At 48.7% G+C, this 24,746-nt stretch overlaps 1 protein-coding gene across 2 annotated transcripts in view; it reads right to left on the bottom strand.

Annotated features, from left to right (window-relative positions):
- STK11IP (serine/threonine kinase 11 interacting protein) overlaps nucleotides 1-24,746 on the bottom strand; it is a 367,631-nt gene that overhangs the window by 73,906 nt on the left and 268,979 nt on the right. For both annotated transcript variants that reach the window (XR_015308314.1, XM_086954340.1), the window contains exons 19-21: nucleotides 22,413-22,824; nucleotides 6,694-6,809; nucleotides 6,203-6,300 (exon numbers count right to left, since the gene is read on the bottom strand). Coding sequence is in view for 1 of the 2 variants with exons in the window: in XM_086954340.1 (XP_086810466.1) it covers nucleotides 6,203-6,300; nucleotides 6,694-6,809; nucleotides 22,413-22,824 (626 nt within the window). In the remaining variant the exon portion in view is untranslated. The remainder of the gene's footprint in view (nucleotides 1-6,202; nucleotides 6,301-6,693; nucleotides 6,810-22,412; nucleotides 22,825-24,746) is intronic.

Raw genomic sequence — 24,746 nt, 5'->3', positions numbered from 1 at the left:
CTGGTTGTACTGGTGTCCGTTACCCCCCACCCCCACTCATCCTGGTTGTGCTGGTGTCTGTCACCCCCCACCCCCGCTCCTCCTCGTTGTGCTGGTGTCCGTCGCCCCCCACCCCTGCTATTCCTGGTTGTACTGGTGTCCTTCCCCCCCCACCCCCGCTCCTCCTGGTTGTGCTGGTGTCCGTCGCCCCCCACCCCTGCTATTCCTGGTTGTACTGGTGTCCTCCCCCCCCACCCTCACTCTTCCTGGTTGTACTGGTGTCCGTCACCCCCACCCCCGCTCTTCCTGGTTGTGCTGGTGTCCCTCCCCCCCCACCCCGCTCCTCTTCGTTGTGCTGGTGTACGTCCCCCCCCCCCCACTCTGTCTGTGTGAGGGTGGCTCTGTGTGTGAGAGGGTGGCTCTGTGTAGGTGGCTCTGTGTGTGTGAGGGTGGCTCTGTGTAGGTGGCTCTGTGTGTTTGTGAGGGTGGCTCTGTGTAGGTGGCTCTGTGTAGGTGGCTCTGTGTAGGTGGCTCTGTGTGTGTGAGGGTGGCTCTGTGTGGGTGGCTCTGTCTGTTTGAGGGTGGGTCTGTGTAGGTGGCTCTGTGGGTGGCTCTGTGTGTGTGTGTGGCTCTGTCTGTGTGGCTCTGTCTGTGTGTGTGTGTGGCTCTGTGTGTGTGTGTTTGTGCTCTGTGTGTGTGTGCAAATGCAATAGGTCTCGCATTTGTGAGAGATTAAGCTATTGGCATTGTAAATGACAATGCCATTTATTTATCTGTTTTCAAAACCAACACATAAATACAAAATTTGTCATTTACAATGCCAATAGCTCTAACTTTTACCAGTGGCGTCACTAGAGGGGTGCGGGGGGTGCGGACCGCCCCGGGTGTCACCCCATCATGGGGGTGACACCAATCTGGTTATTTAGCCAGTCTCGCGCCCTCACGGTACCTCTCTGTGCTTTTTATTTTGCCGCCGCAACTTTCTCTTAGCGCACCGTCTCACGCCACGAGTGCACTGCTTACAAAATAAAAATACTCACAGTGCAGTGAGTGTGCACTGCAGCACGTCGCCACTGACGCACGCACCGGAGGTGTCGGTGATGATGCGCGGCGTACCCAGCAGTCTTTGGGTCCCAGGGCCGTCAATCTTTAGCGCTCCAATGACGGCCCTGGGACAGCCCCCGCGCGCTGTGCTGAGCTCCTCTGTCACGCGCCAGGGAGGAGACGAGACGGCAGCGCAGGGGAGTGCATGCGGTGCTGCACTGCTCCTGGCTGCCTAGAATAAAGAATGAATGTGTGCCAGCACAGCAGCAGCCAGCCAGCATCTTCTTTCATCTCCCTCCCCTTCAAATTTGGGACAGTGCTGAGACTTCTTCATGGGTCCGGAGGCAGTCGAGTTGAGACAGTCACGGTGAGAGAGACGTATCATGAGAGGATTAGAGTGTTCAGACGTGATTGAGGTGTTTTAACTGCAGGACACATGGGGGCATCTACCAATAATCTACCACAATGGTAGGTGACAGGAGCCTAAGACTAGTTTTTGAAAGTACCTTATTATGATTGGGAAACTTTTAAGGATGTTATCGGAGGTAATAATCATGTTGGTGGGGACTGAGTGATGAGCTTCCAGAAAATGAGAGCATAAGATTTTATTAGTGGGGTCTCTTGGTCAGGAATTTTGCCCGTGTAAGGGGAGGACACCAAGTCTAGCCCTCGGCAGTACCAGGCCTATCTGCAATAGTGCTAGTGATCTCACTGGTCACTTGAGGTTTTCAGATAGTGGTCATCGGGGGTGGCCAAACACAACCAGAATCATCTTTGGAAAAGTGGATTCTGTGATTCCATTCCTCAAGAGGCTCTGTGGGCCGCTTCTTGTCTAATCACCATGGCATGGAGAACATTCTCACAAGCTCAGTCTGACTGCCCTGGTAATCCCGGGACTGCGCACTCAGGCGTTTGTCCGGAATCAAGAGGATTATTAATGCACAAACATCATCTTGGCACGAATTTCAGTGTGGACAATCTAGCGAAATGAGCGGGAAAATCCAGTATATTCCTAGATTTTCAACTCGGAATGAAGGAAAGAATAGATTATTACCTGGTCACACTCCATTCCTAGATAACTACCTCGGTGTAATGCAGTAATACCGCATGAAGGAAAACTCGACCCCTGCGGTGTTACTGGTCCAAAATACCACAGACAGCGAAATGAGGCTCGGAATATTCAGCTAGTCATTCACCACTTTTTAGCACACAACACACGCACTTCTCGCGATGCCATTCCAGTAATGGATTCCATTAAAAAATAGAACATTTTTCTAAGAACTCGCAGTGCACATTCCCTTTTATTTTATTTCTGACCGAGGATGAAGGGAGGATTAAAGAGTGTATGCATCAGGAAATAAATAGCGACATAAAAGAGGAGGGCATTAAAGGCCTTCGGTAAACAGAGAGGCCAAAGCTCGCAGGCTGGCCTCTCCTGGGACACACCTCATCAGGCAGCGCTTGGCTCTGATAAACTATCCAGCCAGCAGAATTATTCCCAGGGATTTTAAAGTGAAGAGTTCACATGTATATTCATAAATATTGAGGTAAAGGTGCCCCGTACAGTCCACACATCAGGTTAGCTGAGCATTTTGAGTTATGTTACTTTAATTTGTTACTATAATTTGTAAAGCGCCTGACCCCCTCCCCAAAGAGGTATCTCTGCGCTACTACTATGGAATCTCAGGCAGGTAGTGTTAGTTACTGAGTGGTGCACTCTTCAAATAATAGTGAATATTCATGAACTAAATTTACAAATGTTACTAAGGATTCTGTATGGTCCCGTTATTTGCCATCTGTGTCCACTGGCGGACTCGGAGTGGAGGAGGTCCATGCGGTAAGTCGTAAGGGGGTGACACCATGAGTTACCCGCACCGGGTGACACCAACCCTAGTGACGAAACCGTTGCATTGTAAATGCTTGTTTTATTTTAAGAATCTGGTCACCCTAACTACCACGTATACGTTTACCACGCTTACTGCCTCTCAAAAATTCTATCACAGTGTAACACTGCCACCTACTGTTGAAAACGTATACATTAACTCTAAATAGTTTTTTTATTCCATTTGTCGTTTACACATTTGTTAGTAATTGAACATGTTATATATCGGGGGGGTTGGGGGGGAGACCCTCCAAGCCCCCTTTTTTAATTATCTCCAAATTCGTGGTTTTGTGTAACGATGTAAAGACTTGCGTGCCAACAGCCTTTACAATCCAAAAAATTCGTGGGAAATAAAGTACGAAGTAAAAAAACTTCAGAATAAAGGCCTTTCCACAGCACATCACAGTCCGCACTTCCCCACAGCCACAGCTCTTATGCCTTCCCTGTAGCCATATTTAATACAAACCCCACAAGGGAGTGTGCCTACCCTATTCTAAACACATGCAGCCAGCAGCCCTTCCAGGGACGGAATTCTAAATTTACAACCGTGGAGCCATCCCCCCTGTTCGACTCCATGAATCCATAGATTTTCACTGGTTGACTCGATGGTGTGTCAATCAATCAATCAATCATCGCATTTGTATAGCGCGCTACTCACCCGGAGGGGTCTCAAGGCGCTGGGGGGGGGGGGGGGGAAGGGTAGGGGGGGGGGGTCGCTACTGCTCGAAGAGCCAGGTCTTGAGTTGCTTCCTGAAGGAGAGGTGGTCTTGGGTCAGGCGGAGGTGGATGGGGAGGGAGTTCCACGTCTTGGCCGCCAGGTAGGAGAAGGATCTTCCTCCGGTGGTGGCTCTGCGGATGCGTGGAACGGTGGCGAGGGCGTGGCTGGTGGATCCTAGCTGGTGGGTGGGAGTGTAGAAGGACAGGCGTGTGTTGAGGTACCTGGGGCCCAGGTCGTGGAGAGCCTTGTGTACGTGGGTGAGGAGTCTGAACATGATCCTCTTGTTGACGGGGAGCCAGTGCAGGTCTCTCAGGTGTCCGGAGATGTGGCTGTGTCGGGGGATGTCCAGGATGAGTCGTGCGGAGGTGTTCTGGATGCGTTGGAGTCTTTTCTGAAGTTTGGCCGTGGTTCCGGCGTAGAGAGTGTTTCCGTAGTCCAGTCGGCTGGTGACGAAGGCCTGGGTGACTGTCTTCCTGGTTTCGGTGGGGATCCACCGGAAGATCTTCTGGAGCATACGCAGGGTGTTGAAGCACGACGACGAGACGGCGTTGACTTGTCTGGTCATTGAGAGAGAGGAGTCCAGGATGAAGCCCAGGTTCCGTGCATGGTCCGCTGGATTGGGAGCGGTGCCCAGGGCAGTGGGCCACCAGGATTCGTCCCAGGCGGAGGGTGATGATCCCAGGATGAGGACTTCCGTCTTGTCTGAGTTCAGTTTCAGGCGGCTGTTCTTCATCCATTCAGCGACGTCTTTCATCCCTTCGTGTAGGCTGGTTCTGGCGGCGGTGGGGTTGTTGGTGAGGGAGAGGATCAACTGGGTGTCGTCGGCGTAGGAGAGGATGTTGAGGTTGTGTTGGCATGCGTTGGCTGCGAGGGGGCTCATGTAGACTTTGAAGAGGGTAGGGCTGAGTGATGATCCTTGTGGTACGCCGCAGATGACTTCGGTGGCCTTGGATCTAAACGGGGGGAGGCGGACCCTCTGGGTTCTTCCGGTGAGGAACGAGGTGATCCATTCCAGTGCCTTCTCTTGGATTCCGATGTTGTTGAGGCGCTGCACTAGGGTGCAGTGGCAATCCGTGTCGAACGCTGCGGAGAGGTCCAGAAGGATGAGGGCCGCTGTTTCCCCATTGTCGAGCAGGGATATGATGTCGTCTGTGGCTGCGATGAGGGCTGTTTCGGTGCTGTGGTTGGCTCGGAAGCCGGACTGCGAGGGGCCAAGGGATCCGTTTGTCTCGAGGAAGGCGACAAGCTGACTGTTGACGGTCTTCTCGATGACCTTGGGAGGAAAAGGGAGGAGCGAGATGGGACGGTAGTTCTTGAGGTCGGTGGGGTCCGCTGTTGGTTTCTTCAGGAGGGCGCCGAGCTCGGCGTGCTTCCAGCTCTCCGGGAAGGTGGCGGATGCGAAAGAGCTGTTGATGATGTCCCGGAGTTGGGGTGCGATGATGGAGTCGGCTTTGTTGAAGACGTGGTAGGGGCAGGGGTCGGTTGGTGATCCGGAGTGGATGGTGTTCATCACGTGGTTGGTGTCTTCGGTGCTGACCGGAGTCCAGGTGCGGAGGGTGGTGGTGGCGGTCGTTGGCTCGGTGGTTGGGTGTGTGTCTCTTCTGAAGCATGTGCCGTACACTGGAACTCCCCATCCGGCCTATTCAATTTCTCTAGAAGTCCATTGTAAATGGAGCCTACTGTGTGCCTTTGGCCTGGACATTTGAATGTCATATGTGGGCTGCAGAGTGTATTTACACCACTCAGAGACATGTTAAAAATATACATCTGCCAGGGGCACCACAGTGCTGTGTCTGGGCTGCGGATTCAATGTACCGAGTGACTACATGGAACATGCCTTTGCAATGTAGGAAAAGCCTATTTTTATATATTCAGAAGTCACTCTAAGTGTGCACTGTAAGCCCACAAGGCAGAATGCTTCTATATAAAAAAAAAGGGAACAGACATATTGGTGTTAGTTGCTACCTAATAAAAGCACAAGTTGTAATGAGCTACATTGGTGTTAGTGCGCCCTCACAGTGAAATAAAACCCAACAGATATTCCACTAAGTAGGTCTGGCTAGACGTTTCCCTAATAAGTCCATGTAGGATTAGATTCTTTATTGCTAAAATGCACTCAGAAATGCTATAAAGTTATTGCAACAAACACAGTTGATGGACAGAATGTGGAACAATGTCTTACATTCACCCCAGTACAAGGATCTGGGCCTAAATCCATCGTTTTTTTGCACTCCACACCACCCTGGGTTAGACACTGGCTATATGCAAATCAGCTCTGACCCTGTGCCTCATGGGAACAGTCCAAACCGAACTACCAAGCCATGTCTTTCCCAGACCGGAGCAAGCATCCAAGGACCGGTTTCTGGCTATCGGGGAAAGAGATGGCTTGGTAGTTCGGACTGGACTGTGTTGTGTTTTGACGAAACCGGAGTGGGTTTATAAAGTCGGTAAGGATGCCTCCCTCCCAAACTAATACCCTCATATCTGACCGTAGAGGGGGCAGCGCTGCAGACCGGACATCAGCCCCACCGAGGCCTATGAACTGGACCATGCACTGGTACCACAGGAGAGTCACTCACCGCACTTCTGCAGTGATTTCCATCATGTAAAGCCGATGTTCTGAGATTACGACAAGAGCAGAAAATTCCCCTTCTTTCCCAAACTGCACCACAGGCACCTGGAGAGGAAAGAGGAGGTCAGTCTGAGAGGATGGCAGGAAAGACAGACAACTACAGCAGTGGAAGGGTAAAGAAATATCCATAGTACTGGAAACGAAAGAGTACGTTGGCAGCATGGGACAGCACGGGGAGGCTCAAACGACAGATGTTCATGATGTAGAGGAGGGAACTGTGACAGGGGCCACAGACTCCAAGCAAAGGAACAGTTTGCACAAGGGGCCAAACACAATAGATATAGAGGACAGATCCACAGGGGAGACGGATCCACTGGAGAGAAACACCGCTATGCACCGGGGATATAGCAAACTGTAAGAGGACAAACTGTGCAAGGAATATAACCACACAGACAGCAGGGTGCAGGGAGAACACACAGAGATGCTCTGCTTGTTTACCTGCAGGAAGCACTGGAACTCCTCCATGTTATCCTCAAATACCTCCACATCCAAGTAGAGCTTCAGGCGGTGATCCACAGAGCGGAAATCATTCATCCGCAGCATGAAGTTCATGGCTGGGGGAAAACAACGCGCAGGCAATGAGTTAGCCGTGTACATTTCGAACTCTCCCTGAATATCAATGTACACGACAGAAGTCCATCCTACATCCCATCACAGACTCTTTATGTGGTTATTTCAATTCACGATTATTGCCACTTTGGCATCAAGGTTCTGATGTCAGCAGAACATGCTGCCGGATGAGGAAACACAGGCAAGGCGATGCAGTGGAGTAGCCAACACCCATTTGGGCCACCCAGACCTATAGATTCTAGGAGAGCTCAACATATGGTGTGAAAAGAAGAATCGAACCACAACCACAGCTATCACAGCCCACCATGAAGCATTCAACCTACAACAAATCCTTTCTGACCCCAATCGCAGTGAGATAGATGTAATATTTGCAGCCCTAGGACAAACCCCAGCTATAGACAAATTCCCCATTTATTTATGTAAAGAGTTTTATATAGCGTTGGCAAGACCCGAGGCTTTACAACATTGGCGCAGGCAGTAATATCAGACTGCCATAAGTAAAAGTAAATAACGTAGTGGAGCTTTGCATCTGGATTTGTGTTGGGAGAAGCAAAACAATCTATACAGAGAGCGGAGGAGAGATTTCCAGTTTGCGCTAGACTTTACAGCCCAGAGGGTTAGGGTGCCGGGCGAGAAGGAGATCCTTTTGTTTTCTCTTGAAGGTCTCTCTTGTAGGAGGGGTTGGTCCTGAGATCTACGGGTAGGGAGTTCCAGATTTTGGGGGTCTTGCTTGACAAGGAGCGAGACAGGGCTTTTTGTTTATGTTTCTTTGGGAGTGGGGTGAGAAGTAGGGTGTTGTTGCTACTTCGGTTTCTCGACTGACCTGCCTTAGTGAGTCTGGCCGCCATGTGGGCTGGATTACCAGTGTGAAGGACTTTGTGAGTGAGACAAGCAGTTTTGAAGTTGCAGCGAGCTTCAATTGGGAGACACTTTATATCTTTCAGAGAGGGGGGGTGTGATTGTGCCTTTTGGCTCCGGTGATCATCCTTGCTGCATTTAGAGTGGTTCTCTGGGGGCGAAGTGAGACTTCGCTGAAAGCTAGAGCAAACAGATCATTATCACTTTCTGTATCTACACACCTGTCAATAGCAACACTTCGAAGACAACAGAAACCCACAACAAAGCACAAAGCCTCCTATTAGCAATGGAAACTAGCCATCTATCAACTCAACACCCATATTGAAAAAACAAAAAACAAACATGTGGTTGAAAGACATACACATTTTACAACTAGGCCTCCCCTGCACTGGAATGAAAACAACTCCACACACTACAGTGCAAATGGAGAGAATCAGGAGATTAAACTGAAACAAGCACGCTATGCAACTATAACCGAGCCTATGAAAGAGCCATCAGACCCACACAAAGACACCACACTCCACACTCATAACTGAAGCAAACCACGCTTCTGAGTAACTACAGAACATTTGAACAGAATCTGAGACAAAATGTCTAATGAACAGATCTCAAAAATCAAAAATATTGAAAATTACCTTAAGGAGAATGTGGAGAACACCACTACAATGTACATCAATCATCCATCAATGCAGACCTTAAACACCTGTACAAAAAGAGTTCCTCAATATTATCTTTGTAGCCAGACCATCAGGGCTTACATCAGACCCAGCTCCGATATCCTTCGCTCAACCTGTGCAGGGGAGGTGGCCGGATACCTCCTCAACAAGTCCCTGGAACATGGTTAATTCTCAGCTGAGCGGACAACCTCCTTCATCACACCTCGCCTCAAAAAGAAAAACCTTGAACCATCTGACCCAGCAAACTACAGGCCCACGTCAAATGGACCATTCTTAGTCAAAACTTTTAAAAGAGCAGTGTTTACTAACCTCTCTAACTTTACCTAACGTTATGGCTCACACTGCCCGGCTACCTCTGGATTTATCCACTGTAATCGGCCCCGTCCACCACCACCTGGTGCTGCAAAGGCTCCTTGATCTTGAAACCAGTGAAAATGCTCTAAAATGGATTACTTCTGATCTCACAAACAGACAAAGAGTAGTCTACCTACCCCCTTCAGGGGTCCTTCACATCCCCTCTATTAATCGATTCCACCTAAACCCTCTGCCAAATCGGAATGCACCCTACAACCGCACCTACTAGAACTATGCAGATGACGCCCAAAGCATTCAAAAATAGGATCGCTCTGAACACCACTACAATTCACAACTCGGTGACTGCCAGTGTGCCATCAACACCCGGATGAGAAGAACCATCTAAAGCTCAATACTGTAAAGACAGGTGATGACCTTTGGACAGCGGCAAGAGTATCAGCCTATCACTGTATGACCAGAGGAATTTCAATCCTGCCCTACACCATCAAGAGAAGTTAGAAACCAAGGGTTAATGCATGGATTCAGACTTATCTCGGATACCTTGTGCTAACAACATCACAAAGAGGGTCTACTTTACAATGCAAACACTACGTCACATCCTACCATACGTGGAACACCAACAAACGGTAAGCCATCCTCACACTCGTAATCTCCAAGCTGGACTATGCCAAACGCCTATTCCTTGGCAAACTCCCATTCATCAGAAGCACAATACAACTCATCAAAATGCTGCCACAAGGCTTCTTCTCTGCATTCACCCACGAGAACGCAAGACTCCAGTTCTGCGATCACTCCACTGGCTACCTATAGCTAGAGGAGTAATGTTCAAGGCACTAAACATTGTCCACAAACACTCCCAAGGGAAAGGGCCGCTATACCTACAAGCTAAATTCAAGCAAAACAAACAAAACGAACGGAACACTGTGCTCCTGGCTTGAACCACTTCCTACCACCTTACCATGAGAAATTCGCAGTGGGCACTGCTTTCTCAGTAAAAGCTGTCAAGCTCTAGAACTCGCGGCTAGCCAGCATTAGAAGTATCCCGGAGCAGAAAAGAACAAGTTACTTACCTTTGGTAACTCTCTTTCTTGTAGAGACTATGTAGCCCCAGATTTCTTCCCTTTAAATATCCCCCAAACATCAGATTGAAGTTAGTTAGTTGAAGTTAAAATTTCTTAATAGAGCGCACTGCGACCTAGCGTCTTCCTGGCGCTGAAGTAGAAGGCTAAGAGGAGTGGAATTCTACTGAGAGGAAATCAGCAGGAGTACGCTTGAGAAAACAGGAAGGTCTTAAGGGCCTTGCGGAATTGAAGGTAGACTGGGATTGATCTGATGGACAGTGGGAGACTGTTTTAGAAACAGGGGGCTAGTACAGAGAATCGAGTGCCTCCAGTCTTGGATCTGCGGAAACGCGGAACACTGAGGAGGGCTTGATTGGAGGAGCGGAGGGTGCGGTTGGGAGTGTAGGGGCTAATGAGGGAGTTAATGAAAGCCGGGGCAGTGCGGGCACGGGCCATGAAGGCCAGACAACCCATCTTGAATAGAGCTCTCTGGCGGATGGGGAGCTAGTGGAGGGATTTCAAAGCAGGAGTGATGTGGAGGGACTTAGGAAGGTGCAAGATAAGGCGGGCGGCCTGATTCTGAATAGCCTAAAGACGACGAAGTTCGTAGGCTGGAATGCCCACGTAGAGGCTGTTCCCGTAGTCGACACGAGACAGAATCATTGCCAAAATAATAAGTTTAAGGGCCTCAGGGGAAAAGAAACAGGACACTTTCCGAATGATCCGGAGGGAGAGGAAACAAGAGAATACAACTGAACTGATCTGGGCGTGCATGGAGAGGTCCCGACTGACTTAAATGCCCAAGGTCTTAGCAGAGGCCGCTGGCGTGGGCGGGGGGCCAAAGGTGGAGGGCCAAAAGGCAGCAGACCAAAGAGGTGGTAGGGCCAGTCAGGACCAGCTCTGTCTTGTCCAGATTAAGTTTGAGTTGGTTGAAGTTCATCCACTCAGAGATGAAAGCTAGGGTAGAGTGGAATTTAGGAAGGGAGTCTGAGGGAGAAGAAAGATCAAATACCAACTGGAGGTCATCCACATAATTATATACGGAGACCCCCATATCCAGGAGAGAGAGGATGAGGGGGTGAATGTAAAGATTGAAGAGGAGGGGGGACAAGGAAGAGCCTTGGGGACCCCGCAGGGGACTAGGCGGGAGGGGGCAGAAAAACCGGAAAGATAGACCGCCTGAGTCCGTTCGGTGAGAAAGGAGGCGAGCCAAGAGAGGGCAGTGCCCCGAACGCCCACTGCGTGGACACGGTCAAGGAGAATGGAGTGGTCAACCGTGTCAAACGCAGCGGACAGATCGAGGAGTACCAAGGCTTGGGGTAGATTTGAGTTAGCCTTGCTCTTAAGTTCGTCTAGAACAGACAGGACCACTGATTCAGTGGAGTGGGCCGGACGGAATCCCGCTTGGTGGGAGGCCAGAAGATGGTTTTCCTCGATGTAGGTGGAGAGGCATGTAGTGATATAGCTCTCTAGGATCTTCCCGAGGTACGGAAGAAAGGAAATGGGTCTGAAGTTGGATGGGAGGGAGGGGTCTAAGCCGGGTTTTTTAAGGATAGGGAAAACTATGGCCGATTTGAAAGATTTCGGTACTAGGCCAGAGGAGATAGAGGCATTTAGAAGGGAAAGGGGGGGATCGGGGCAGTGAGTGAAGAGCTCTCTCAGAATGCGAGCAGGAACACAGTCAGCCGGAGAGCCTGACTTAACTTTCTGGAGAAGCTCAAAGAAAGAATCCAGAGAGATGAGGGGGAATTGGTGAAGAAAGGAGGAGGGTGGGGGGAGAGCGGAGGAGGGGGTGGCGCAGAGATTGGAGGGATGTTGGATTTGATCTTAGCAATCTTCTCCAGGAAGAAATCGTTCAAGGAAGAGCAAAGAGTTTGGGAGGGGATGAGGTTAGGGTTGGCCCTATCGGAAGCAACTAGATTACGAATTATGGAGAAGATCTCCTTGGGTTTGTTGGCTGAGGAGGTGATTCTCTCCGAGAAGTAGGTGGTTTTGGCTGAGAGGATGGCCTTCTTGTAGCTGGCTAAAAGACTTATATATTTCCTCGTAAGAGAGGGCAATAGTTGCGCCTCCAATGGCGTTCAGAGCGCCGAAGGTCCAATTTAAGGGTTTTAAGTTCGTCCGTGAACCACTTTTGGGCGTCGTGGGGGCGGCAAGCCTTAACCTTCTTGAGGGGGGCAACAAGATCGCATGAAGAGGACAACCAATGATTCACGGCGCCTACTTGAGAATCAAGGCAAAGGTTGAAAAGATCGGGAGGGGAAGAGGCGAGAGAGGCACTGAGAAAATGGAGATCAACCCGATTCCAATTGCGGGCCGATATGTTCTTGGGTAAGAGGAGTTTCTCTGGAGGTTCGAACACGATGGAGAAGGAGATCAGGAAGAGGTCGGACCATATGCAGGGGAGGACAGTGGGGGAGAGGATGGTACAGCTAGCCGACCAAATTTGGTCTAATGTGTGGCCCTGGACGTGAGTGGGGGAGTGAACATGAGAGAGAAAGTTAAGGCACTGAAGGGTGGCCGAGAAGTCCTTGGCGAACTGGTCTTCCCTGGGGTCGTCCGGCCAATAGTTAAAATCTCCCAAAAGGAGCACTGATGAGTTGTTGACCACGAGCGTAGCCAAGAGTTCCTGTAAGGCAGGTACAAAGGAAGGCATGTTCTGAGGGGGTCGGTACATGAGGACTATTGTGAGTGGGGCCAAAAGATTAACTGAGCGGGCAACTAAAAAATCAACACCGGGTATGGGAGGGTGGGGAAGAAGCTGGAACTGAAAAGTGGAGCGAGTTATCTTCGCCACCCCCCCGCCGGCTTTACCGGCTGGGTGGTCCGCCCGAAGGGCGTAGTAAGAGTCGGGAAGAGTAGACAATAAGTCAGGAAGGGAATCGGCTGAGGACCAAGTTTCTGTGAGAAACAGAAAATCAGGGGCCTCGGTGTCCAGTAAGTTGAAGAGTTCGAGCTGATGCTTACCGGCCGATCTGGTATTTAGCAGGTAGGCAGAAGCCGTAGTGGGGGGAGAGAGGGGAGAAGGTGCAGGAGGGGGAGGAGCGTGAGGCCCGGGAGTGAGTGGCGTGGAACTGGGCGCGGGGGGTTAAGGGACAGAGATGCTCAGGGAAATAGTACGCTGAAGCACGGAGGGGGCGATGGGCTGGGTTTTGGCAAATGAGAGTAACTGAGCTGAGGTATAAGTTAGGGCAGGGGCAGGGTGCATGGCCCCTGGTCCCGTCCGGCGCAGACGGGCTTACCTTTGGCGCGCCCGGTGCGCTCGTCTGCTGCGCATATGAGGATTGCACATTTTTATGGAATGAAGGGGCGTGGCCTCCCGAAAGTGGGCGTGGCCTGTGGTCTCATGGGCAATGGCGGCTAAAGTTTTTCAATCCCGCAGCAGCGCTAAGATCCGCTGCGCGGGCATAGGAAACAGAAAGAATTCTGGGGTGAGGTACCCGAATACAGAGAGACAAGAGTGAGTGCACACAGTTAAAATACAATGTGCAGTTTTTTTAAACTCTGGATCTGAAAAATTTATCAGTAGTACGGGCGGTGTTCTGCTCTGGAAATGATGTGCGGGCCTACATTGGTGCTACTCCTGTGTGCGGACAACAGTTGCTTTGAGACTGTCTGTGCCCATAGACACAGAGCATCAAAACCAAATTGGTAGAGAGTGTGCAAATTGAGGAATCTGCAGCTAGATAGCGTCTCTTTTAGAAAGCTAGCTTCAGATTCCTTTCCCTTTGAATAGACACCAAAGCGGGACCCATTTGGAGGTGGGTCTGTGAGTGGACTCAAACCAGAAAGTCCTGCAGGATAGAACAGGCACAATCCTCCTCCCTGAACCCGACTGTCAAGAAAATAGTGCTTTGTGACAGTGTGGAAGGAAGCTCAAGTAGCTGCCTGGCAGATATCTAGGACAGGGACTCCATGTTCCAACGCAGTGGCAGCACCTTTGGCTCTGGTCGAATGAGCACGCAGCTTTTCTGGTGGGTACTTTTTAGCACGTGTGTAGCAGATCTTTATGCAGAACACAATTAAGCGGGAGACGGTTCTCTTAGGCACTGCCTTGTCTGCGAACCACACAAAGTGTTTATTGTCCACCCCGTGTTCCTTGGTACGATCGTCGTAGAAGCTCAGTGCTCTCCAGGGATCCAAGCGATGTAGTCTCTCCTCCTCCTTAGAGGGGTGAGACGGACCATGGAATTCCGGCAGTGATGGTTTGACCAACTTAGAAAGGCGTTGCAACTTTCGGCAGTATTGATGCAAGAGTCCACAGAATTGGTTTATACGGAAAGGTCTTGTAAGGTGGATTAACAGAAAGAGACAGAAGCTCGCACATTAGCCAATGCGCAGGTGAAGGTAACGAGGAACACTGCATTGATTGTAAGGAGCTATATGGAACAGCTGTGAAGAGCCCCGAATGCTGTTGACATTAGATAAGAGAGTAGCAGATTAAGGTTTCATTGGGGCATCACAAAAGGGGAAAGGCAGGAACATATGTTATAGTCATTTAAAAAAAAAAAACATCACAACTGGTGACTTAAACAATGAAGGCAGATGTGGTAATCATAAGTAGGTCACAAGGGCTGAAAGATAATCTCCAACTGTGCACAAAGTACAGCCTTGCCGGGTGTGAGAGAGACAAACAGCAGAACGCCAGATAACTTGGAATGGTGGAGGTCAAGCTGGCCTGTGCTGCATCAAGCCACAAATTGATCAACAACAGGCGTACACAGTTTTCGTCGAGGGGTGACTGGCTGCCAGGATGACAACAATCACCTTTGGAGGAAGGGCAAAGGTGTTCAGCCGTCGCCACTCAATCCCAAGAAAGGAGGTGATTGTGAAGACCCAGGTGCAGAACCCTGCCCTGTTGTAGTGACAGTGAGTCCTCCCAGAGGGTCAGCCTGACTGGAAGACATATGCTCAAGCCCGTGAGTCCTGGATACCATAATCTCCGTGCCCAATCCGGAGCCACTAGGATGGCTTGGACCTTAGCTGCCTGATCTTCTTGACAACTCAGGGCAGAAGTGGGATTTGCAGAAAAGCATACAGGACATTTGAGGTCAAACACGTCTCTGAGCGAAAGACGCCTTGAAAATTTCAACACGCAGAAGTGCCGATATTTCACATACCCGCCTCTGGTAAACATAACAAGCCATTGTTCTGCCAATGAGCAGAATCATAGCCTGAATGTCTTGGATTCTCTATCCCCAGGGAAAGGCACAAAACCAAACCATGTCCAGAATGGCTTCAGTGAAGGGTAGCGTCTGAAAAGGAGTCAGGTGTGACTTCGGCGCATGATAGTGTACCCAAAGTTGACTAGATGTTCGCCATAGTATGGAGTTGGTTGACGACTTCCAAGGGGCAGGCCCGCCTTCAAGAGCCAGTCGCTGAGGTTGGGAAAGACTGGTGTACACAGAGGAGGACCAGAGGAAATTTAGAGACCAGTAGAGGCCGATTCCCCACTCATACAACTAGAAAACACAATGTGGGCTCCTGGGTCTAAAAGCATATTATCAGGGTGCTCGGGTACCCCTTACTTAGGATGATTCCTCTCACCCTATGAGCATAGCCGTAGTCCGGGCTACAACCCCCTCTCTGAGAGGGAGGAACTCAGGGATGTTTTAATGGAGATGCTGAGGTGTACTAAACCTCTTGATGAGCAGGGTATGGTGGAAAGGGAGTGACACAAGGGTCTACGTGACTATAACTGACTTGTTCTAAGAAAGGGATACTCCAGCACCCCAATAATATGATTTTAGACTCAGGGGCCACATTGTGGTTTCTAGGGAAAGACTGCCACCACAGACATCTGAGGATGAGCTGCCACAAGAGCTATCACTTCCCTGAACACCCAAGGGTCACTGGTGAGTCCAAAGGGGAGCACACCAAACTGGAAATGTTACCGTCTGTTGTAACCTTGAATGTCATTACACTTCTTCCTGTGTCAGCAGTTTAGTCTAACAATTTGGCGATGACTTACTACGCTGGGGGCATCTCCAGGTCCTCCCCCTGCTTCTTCCACACCAGCTGAAAATTCTGTAAATTTCTGAAGTTCGTTGGACTGCAACATTTTCTCCAATTTTTCTTTCTGGTGAGTGGATGATTCGTGACTGTTACCTACCCATAGCTGAGGATGGCCTTTGGACATTTTCGCCTGCTTTAAGATAATCCACCCGGGTTAGCTTTCTGCTAATTGCCCCAAGCCTTCATTCTGGGGGCTTTCGGTGACTAGGTTCTGTTTGTGGCAGCGTAGCTATGCTTGTGGACAGCGTTGTTATATTCTAATTCCATTCACATAAGTGTTGTTTTCGTCAGCGTGTGATCACCTCAGCTTTCCCTGTCTGAGTGTCGTGGAGTGCTCTTACATTGGGGTTTGTTTCTTGTGCTGAAGTGTAGCGACGCTTCTCCTTTCATCCCATGTAAGCTTGTAGTTTTGTGAAGGGCTCAATGCTGGAACTTGCGGTGAATTGAGGAGCCCTGTGTCTCATCCGGTGCACCTTGCACGACGTTGTGAAGCCTCCTCGGGCAGAAAAAACAACCTTTCAACTTCCCCAAGGTAGCTATTTCGTCATGCGCAGCTGTTTCGCAGCCCCTCTCCCGGCAGGTGCTCAGCTGTCAGCCCTTCAGCGAGTGTTCGTATCTGCTGTGCCTCCCTCCACGATAGTGTCAATTTCGACACACCGCCTTCGCTCGCAGCAGGAGCATCTTTACATACGTTGTGGGAGGTTATCCCTTCAAGCTTCCTCACCAGCCTGCAAGGAATCTGTCAATCAGGCGAGGCTGTGGGTTTTACCTTCACTTTGCTCGCAGTAGGAGCGTTTTCAACCTGTACAGCTGTGAGGATCGTTCTTCCTGGATTCTTATGAGTCGAACTTATTAGGATGGAAACACCAAAAAGATCTTGGGATAAAATTGGACCCCAATGCTTCAGAACCAGTGTATTTGGTCGAGAGATCTAGCATAGGGAAAAAAGTTTGTCAGGAATTTCCTGAAGTATTTTCAGACAAGTTGGGTCTGCTTAACAGTTTCTTACATAAAATTAAGTTGAAGAAACAACACAAACCAACTGTTCACTAATCTAGATTGGTCCCTTTACTTATAAGAGATCCTCTCAGAAGAGAATTAGAGTGACTGGAAACTTGAAGTGTAATTGAAAGAATTGAAAGCTCGGAGTGGTTAGCTCCCACAGTGGTCGCGTCTAAGGAAGGTGGGAAAGGTATCCGCCTATGTGTGGATCTTAGGGATCTTAACTCCAACATTTGGGTGGATAGACACTTCTCCCCAACATTAACAAAATGCTCAGTGTAATATAGGGTGCCAAATATTTCAGCGTCCTAGATCTTTCGGCAACGTACCATCAGGTAGCTCTCCACCCTGATTCCAAAGCCCTTGCATCCTTCATAACACTCTTTGGAGCCTACCAATTTAACAGAATGTGGTTCGGCCTTGCATCAGCCGCTGGCAGTGTGCCAACGTATAATGGGACACATTTTGAAGGGTTTGGAAAAGGTATTGTGTTTCCAGGATGACATCCTGATAAATGCGGAGTCGGAGACGGAACAAAACAAGATTCTAAGAGAGGTTCTTTGTAAACTAAGCAAGGCAGGATTCACCACTCAGAGACAAATGTAAAATAGGCGTGAAGTCTGTAGTGTACCTGGGCCACACCATCTCTGGTGAAGGAATCAGACCTAAAACTAGCTTAGTAGATTCAGTCAAGCTTGCCCCTGCTCCTACTAACAAGGATGAGCTCAAATCCTTTTTGGGTCTGGTAGAGTACATTGTCCAAGTTAAGGAAAATGTTGCTGGCCATGTGCACGCTCCAAGAGAATTGTAAAAAAAGGGTCACCTTTTAATTGGAGTTCCCAATGCCAGAGTGACTTCACTTATATCAAACATGCCATAGTAAAAGCTCCCACTTTAGGAATGTTCGATCCCAGTGCCAGGACAACCTTGACAACCGACGCAAGCATGAAAGGTCTAGGAGCTTCACTCACTCAAATGGTAAATTGTAAAGAGAAAGTGTAGCGTTTGCGTCCAGATCATTGAAAGAGCCTGAATGTAACTATTCCACTATCGAGAACGAGGCTCTTGCTTGCTATTGGGCGATAAACCATTTCAAATTTTTCTTGTGGGGAATTCCCTTTGTTCTTGGAACAGACCACAAACCTCTACTTCCCATGTTCTACACAAAAAGCATTGAAAGGGCCACTCCCTGCATCTCCAAATGGGTGCTAGGCTTACAAGGTTTCAGTTATACTATGTGTTATGTTTCAGGTGAAAAGAACCTAATAGCTCACTGTTTGTCGAGACTTCCTATTCCCAAAGAGGATTTGCAAGTTAACCCTCCAGATGAAACCATTCTTGCAACTGACATCCTTGCCATTAACAAGGAAGAATGGGAGAAAGGGTTACAATATGGAGCTAAAAAATGTGATCTGCAAAGGATGGTCCTGAACTATCAAAGATCTTCCAGAGATTCTCAAGTCGTTCTGGGTGGTGAGGGATGAACTGTCCATAATTGGGGATCAAATCTACAGAGGCAACAGAATTGTTTCTCCCACTAGCATGCAGGAATGCATCATAGAGGTGGCACATGAGGGACATCCAGGAAGAAGTATGACCAAAAGTAATATTAGACAAAACTATTTTTTCTCAACATGGAGTGTATGGTGGAAAGAACAGTAAACAATTGGCTAGTATTGTGGATCAAGTGACAAATCCAAAGTCCCTTGCAAAGCGCCCCTCAATCCAGTGTCTGTTCCTTTCAAACCTTGGGACAAATTAGGTTTGGACATCATAGGTCCTTTAAATCTACTAAATGTTTCTCAGAGATTCATGTTTGTACTCGTTGATTATCATTCTCATTGGATCTCTACAAAAATGGTTTCCTCCATCATCACACCATCTCCGATTGAATTTCTAAAAGATGTATTCTCGAAAGAAGGGATACCCAGTACCCTTGTCACAAACAATGGCGTTCATTTTACGTCAGATATAACGATGCAATTCTTTTCCAATTTAGCCATCTCACAAGTAAAATCTCCCCTTTATTGTCCTAAAGCTAATGGACTGTTGGAAAGAGCTAATAGAATGATAAAGAACACCATTCAAATGGCCCTTACTTTGCATAAACCCATAGATGAAGCCATGAGAAGGATGCTATGGTCATATCACTCCTCTCCCAATGCCATTACAGGCGTTTCCCCCATTTGTGTCTCTGAAAGGGAGGAATCCAGGTTCTAAACTCCCTCCCAATTGGCTAAATGGAGGAAGTCCCGTCTGGGTAGATAGGGAATCTGTCATGGAGAAAGTTGGTCGGCATCAACAGGAGTACAAAACTAAATATGACCAGAAGTGGGGCACTACCAAGAAAGAATAGTTTGAAGGCCAAATGGGAGGTGAGATGAAACCCATCTCACCTCCCTGCTCCTCCCCTCCCACTGCCTTGGTATTTCCCTACCTTAGAATGTTGAGCTGAAGCTCACCTTAGAACGTTGGTGTGCTTCAGTTGCCAGCTGGTGCCTGAGGATATGGACAGAATAAACAGCTTCTCTTCAAATTCCTGTGTCAGCAGTTTATTCTAACACGGTCCCACCACAAACAGCAAGTAGCACAGGATGGGAATATGAAAATAGGCATCCGGCAGGTCCAACGCCACCATTCAGTTTCCACGGTGAAGGGTAGACAAGACCCAGGCCAGGGTGAGCATTCTGAACTTCTCCTTTTGGGGGAAGGCTAGGGAGAGGATGTAGCCTAACAGCAAGGGCGGTCAACCTCAAATCTGGGGACCGGGTTCGAGTCTTGGCAACGACGCTCAACATGCTGTGATTCTGGGCAAATCACGTAACCTCCCCGTGCCTCACAAAAATGAGTGTGTCCTTATGTAATGCAGCTGGTGCTCATGTAAAATGCTCTGATACCTGATACCTTTGAGTCAAGTTGACGCTATATAAAACTCTGAAGAAAAAAAGAGAAAAAAGGCAATGAGAGGGCACAGGTCAGAGATCTCTGTCCTTGTTGGGCACTACAACGTAACAGTAGTAAAAGCCACACCCTACAGGCACCAGTACCCTCTCAATAGCCTCTGTGGCCAAAAGGGTTTGCACTTCCTGCTGCAAAGTACAAAGATGGTCCTCTGTCATCTGTGGAGGGTGGGGGTAGGTGCCACCCTCCCACATGCAGAGATACCGCTGGAAAGTTTTGGGATTAAGTCTGTCACCTGAAGAATATTCGAAAGGTGAGAAATCGGTGGCTAGAAGTCTCGGTCAGAACATGGATATTTCCGAGAGAAGTACACCACCCACATCCCAGCAACAGAGCCCAGAAAACAGTCAACCTCAAGGGCAAGCCTCAGCTTACAACTCATGAAGTACAAACAATCCAACCAGCAAACTGTTTTTGATCTGCAGTTAAGCTAGAAGGGCTGTGCTGCGGTTCGCTATGGTATTATATAGTTATATTCTTGCATTTGTAACAGTTATGGCTCACAATAATTATAAAACCATAAAATCAGCAAACTGAAAATCATAAAAATGTATCATCCAACACACTGCAGAGACCTGCCTCCCATAAAATGATCACGACATGCCATCATGCATGGAAACACTATAAGCAAAGTCCGATGCACACAACCAAGTATGTGTGATGTGATTGATCACATCACACATACTTTGCCGGGTGTGGCGAAAACCATTTCCGACAATACCCTGTTCCCCCACGTACCAAGTGCTAAAAACACCGCTGCCTAGAGATACAGCAATACACGCCGCCTGCGCAGCTTTGGATTACTTCAGACATATTGGTCCACAAACTCTACACGCACCTCCGAGTGCGTTTGTTTTTGCTGTGACTAAACCCGACTAGGACCGGGTTGGAATTATCACCGGTCCCCCGACCCCTCCCTTCACGACCCATCAACAGCCCTGAAGAGTCAAGGGTTATCACGATTATGTTATGACGAAACACGTGTCGGCTGGTCTCATGTTCCAACAATTGTATTCCAATAAAACGACACAATAAGAACACATTTGTACGACTCCATCCTTGCTACGTGTTTGTGATCAATCACATCACACATACTTTGTTGTGTGCATCGGACTTTGCTTATAATTTACTACAAGGCAGGAATTTTTTCCACCCTTGTTTTCAGAGGTTAGGGTTTTCTCTGATCCAGTCGCACCAACCACAATTAACATTTCTTTTGACTCAACGATTACCTGTTGTGTGCCATTTCATTTCTGAACATTCACAAACCCCCTGCAAGAACTTAAATGCATGGAAACACTCCCTACATAGGGTCAAAACAAAGACAACATCCTATCCTACATCCACTCTACACAGTTTAGCGAGCTACTCCTGTAGGCAAGCGCTGTCAGCACCCCAAAACAGGGGTAGTTAGTGCTATATACATACTGCATTACAATACAATGAGCATATCTATCTCAGTTTTACAACGAGACACCATACGGATACACTTGAAAGTACGGTGATTACTGACGCACAGCCAGACACAGACGTCTTTGACTTCAAGAGTAACTTCACGTCTTTTAAGAACACTGAAGAACATTTTAAAGGATTCAAATTAAAGTGTCAATGGATTCTAATGAACAAACGTGCTTGTGGCAAAAGATTCTGGTAGAATGCCAAGTGGCCAATAGATCCAGAAGGACTCGTGGTAGCTGGGACGAGAGGATGTGGGAGTCACACAAACAGCCTCAGAGGACCTACTGGAGTCTTTTGGTGGTGATGAATGCCTTAACAAGTCTGTCCCGATCTGAGGTGAGGAGTTTGCATTAGTCCTTCAAAATAGTCAACACAAAATATCCAATTATAGCCTAGTACCATCAATACAACAGTCCTCAAGAAAACAGCGCTTTCTCTTTCTCCGCAGCTGAGCAGCTAGTTAAATAGCTTTTTCAAAAACTGTTATTAATTGATCCTCTGGGGTAATTACTTTCTGATTTGGCCTTTCTAACTGAAGTGTGGCATTCAATACTGTTGTGGGCAGTTGATATTGTTTTCAGCTAACACTGACTATCTTTTTATGTCAAGCCTAGGCAGCGCGCATGCGCTGCCTGCAAGACATGCTGTATGTACAATATGGGCTTAAGCTACACACATCCATTGGGTCAACCAATGCAACAAAAGAAGGGGTGCTCCTGATCTGTGTTCAATGGCTTAGAAAGAAAGGAACGGACATCAATGCACAGGTGTGGCGCTTATATGCAGCTCCATTCCATCACTTCTGAGGCAGAACAAGGCCAACGCAGAGCCGCATGGCACCAGCTAGAGCCATGCAGGAGCACTGTTGTGAAAAAGTAAAGATCCAGTCTGTCGCCTGGGGAATATTCTAAAGGTGAGAAATCTGCAGTTTGAAGAGTCAATCAGAAAATGAGAGGCTCATGGCAGCATCTCTTTATGTGGGGGCTCAAATGCTTCGACAAGTCCTCTAGGTGTTGCTGCTCTTTTTAATATGCAGCTCTTTTTGTATAGACACCGTCTCGGATGCAACCTACAATCTCTGCTCTAGTACAGAGTGAGACTGATGGGTCATCCCTGCCCCTGTGATTGGTATACACACTTCCATCAACCTAACACCAGGTGCCCCCCCCCCTTTCACAGCTCAGCACAAGGCCCGCAGTCAGTTACACCTTATCCCCACTCCTCATTCTCACTTACTCACGTGGACTTAGATGCCAGGTCTCGTCCTCTTCCTTGGCCTCTGGGGGAGCACAGGGAGGGGTTGCCCCTCTAGGCGTTCCGTACCGGTAACTGCCAGTGAGACTGCAGCAACTGGAGTCCTTCTGGCTGACAGACGCCACATGTGTCCTGGGCTCCCGGCTCTTGGCCCCATCGGTCTCTGAGCTCCGGGAGCTGGAATGAAAGGTGCCATCTAGCTCGTCCTCTGTGCTCTGCTCCTGTATCTTGCTGCTGGTGCTGGTGTTCACCTCAGAGGTCTCCTCCTCTCCACCGATGAAGAATCTACCCCTGCCATCTCCAGGCTGCACCCCTGCTGCAGAGTAGGAGACCATCTCCGCTCGATCACTGCCAAAGCTGCCTGCGACAGCGGTTTGAGAACATCGGGGGTCCACGCTCTGAAAAAGAAGACTCCTTGTGAGGTCACATATAGCAGCATAAGAATGGGAGGTACATACCGACCTGCAGAAGACAAGCACTGTGAATTCACATGAAGAGCAACAGCTTATTGAAAGAGAAACTCTCTGGCTTGACAACATAAAGGCCACCAAGACCTTAACGTGTCATCAACTTTGTAAAAAAGAGGCACTCCTGGAAGAGCTCATGAAACAAACAGCTAGAGGTGCATGTGCAAGACCCTTTAAAAGACAACCCCCCCCCCCCCCTGGAAATGCCATGCACCCAGCTCTGTAAAGGAGAAGATTCCCTGGCTGATCACATGAAGCCCACTGCTAACCGCTCACTAAATACAAAACACACTGCTATTTACAACGAGAGTCACAACCGAATAACTTGTGCCTGTACAGAATATATATGTCCTCATTCAGATGAGAAGAGATAACCTCAAAAGCTGTAAGTTGAAATTTATTTACATCACTAAGCAATTTATGATAATTCTTACTCAACCTCATAAAAAATTAGCGTTAGTTCACAGATGGCCTATCCACAGAATTAAGAAGTAGCTGTCATCCTCATGTAGGAATAGGATAACCTTTTTTACTCCAAGGAGGATGCAAACAACCTGTTCTCTTCTGGCCTATAATTCTTCAGGGGATGTTGTCTTTCTCCCACGTTTCCCAAGTACAGGGGCGAAGCTCCTTCCTTTTCATCTCAACAGGGGCTGACACCCCTTCTCGTCCTCTGCAGGGCCTTCCTCTTTTCCCAGTCTCCCCTTCTGAAGGGCTCACCAGGACCACATTGGTGTGAAGGAGGTAAACATAAACACTTGAGATAAGGAGTGTGACTGACAACGGTGTGGTGGTGATGGTGAGATGGTGTATGTTCGTGGTGGTGAATGGTTTAGGGGAGATGGGGAGATACGTTCTGTTCATACAAATGGTTTAGGACACCTTAAAGATGGAGAGAAGAGAGATGGGAAAAGATTTAGAAGTAGAGAAGAAATGACTGGTTAAGACAGGGAGTGAGGACGGAGGCTTCCGGATACAGTGGTCTGCACAAGGCACACAAGCAGCTCACTCAGTGCTGCCGCTGCGCATAGTGGGTAGTAGGCTCTAGGCATCGGACCAGAAGTCAGTGGAAGAGCATGAAAGGTTACGTGAGGATTGTAGGCACACGGCAAGAAGAACGAGCTTATAGTCCAGAGGGAGTCTCAAAGAAGGAAATGGGGGATGATACTTAGAAACAAGAGTCCACTGTCCCAGATACAGCAGGGCAGGCCAGATTGCTCCTGGCTGCCTTTCCCCCTCGGTGTCTACCGCGGACGCAGTCTCTCCCTGATCGTTTTGCTTCCAGGTGGGTTCACAGCTGAACAAGAGGCTTGTTGGAAGGTGATGGGATTTTTTTGGAAGGCCCAGATCAGGCAAAGGTTAATGCGCTCAGACAGTTACAACGAGACCTCGCCCCACTGGAGACATGTGGCACCTTCACCAAACCAAAACACTGAGCGCCACCTGCACCCCATTATCACTGGACCCTCAGGGTAGGGGAGGAGGTGTGGGTCTGGAGACTCAATCGAACATCCAGTGGCTGGCGTTCAGTATAGCAATGTTCAGCTATGCGAGTCTTACCCAAGAAAAGGTACTTTACGTGTAACATACAACACGATGCTGTACATATTCATCAGAGGCCACTTAAAACAGCACCAGATATCTCATCCAATAATCATGCCTTCTTGGGAGATGGTCTGGGCTGCTCCTGTAATGCTGGTGTCCAGTGGTTGTCTAGTGCAAAGTGGACATAAGCCCTACTCCTGTGGGATTCTGTGGGTAGAGTTCGTGGGGTCCTGTGGGCGTGATTCCCCCTTCCCAATGATGCTAAATGATGCCTCCCTGCCTCTCCCCACTGCTCTCACTTGTGACTG

This window comes from Lissotriton vulgaris, chromosome 2_1, assembly GCF_964263255.1.
Source record: "Lissotriton vulgaris chromosome 2_1, aLisVul1.2, whole genome shotgun sequence".
Taxonomy (NCBI): Eukaryota; Metazoa; Chordata; class Amphibia; order Caudata; family Salamandridae; genus Lissotriton; species Lissotriton vulgaris.
This window is presented reverse-complemented; position numbering and strand designations above follow the sequence as displayed.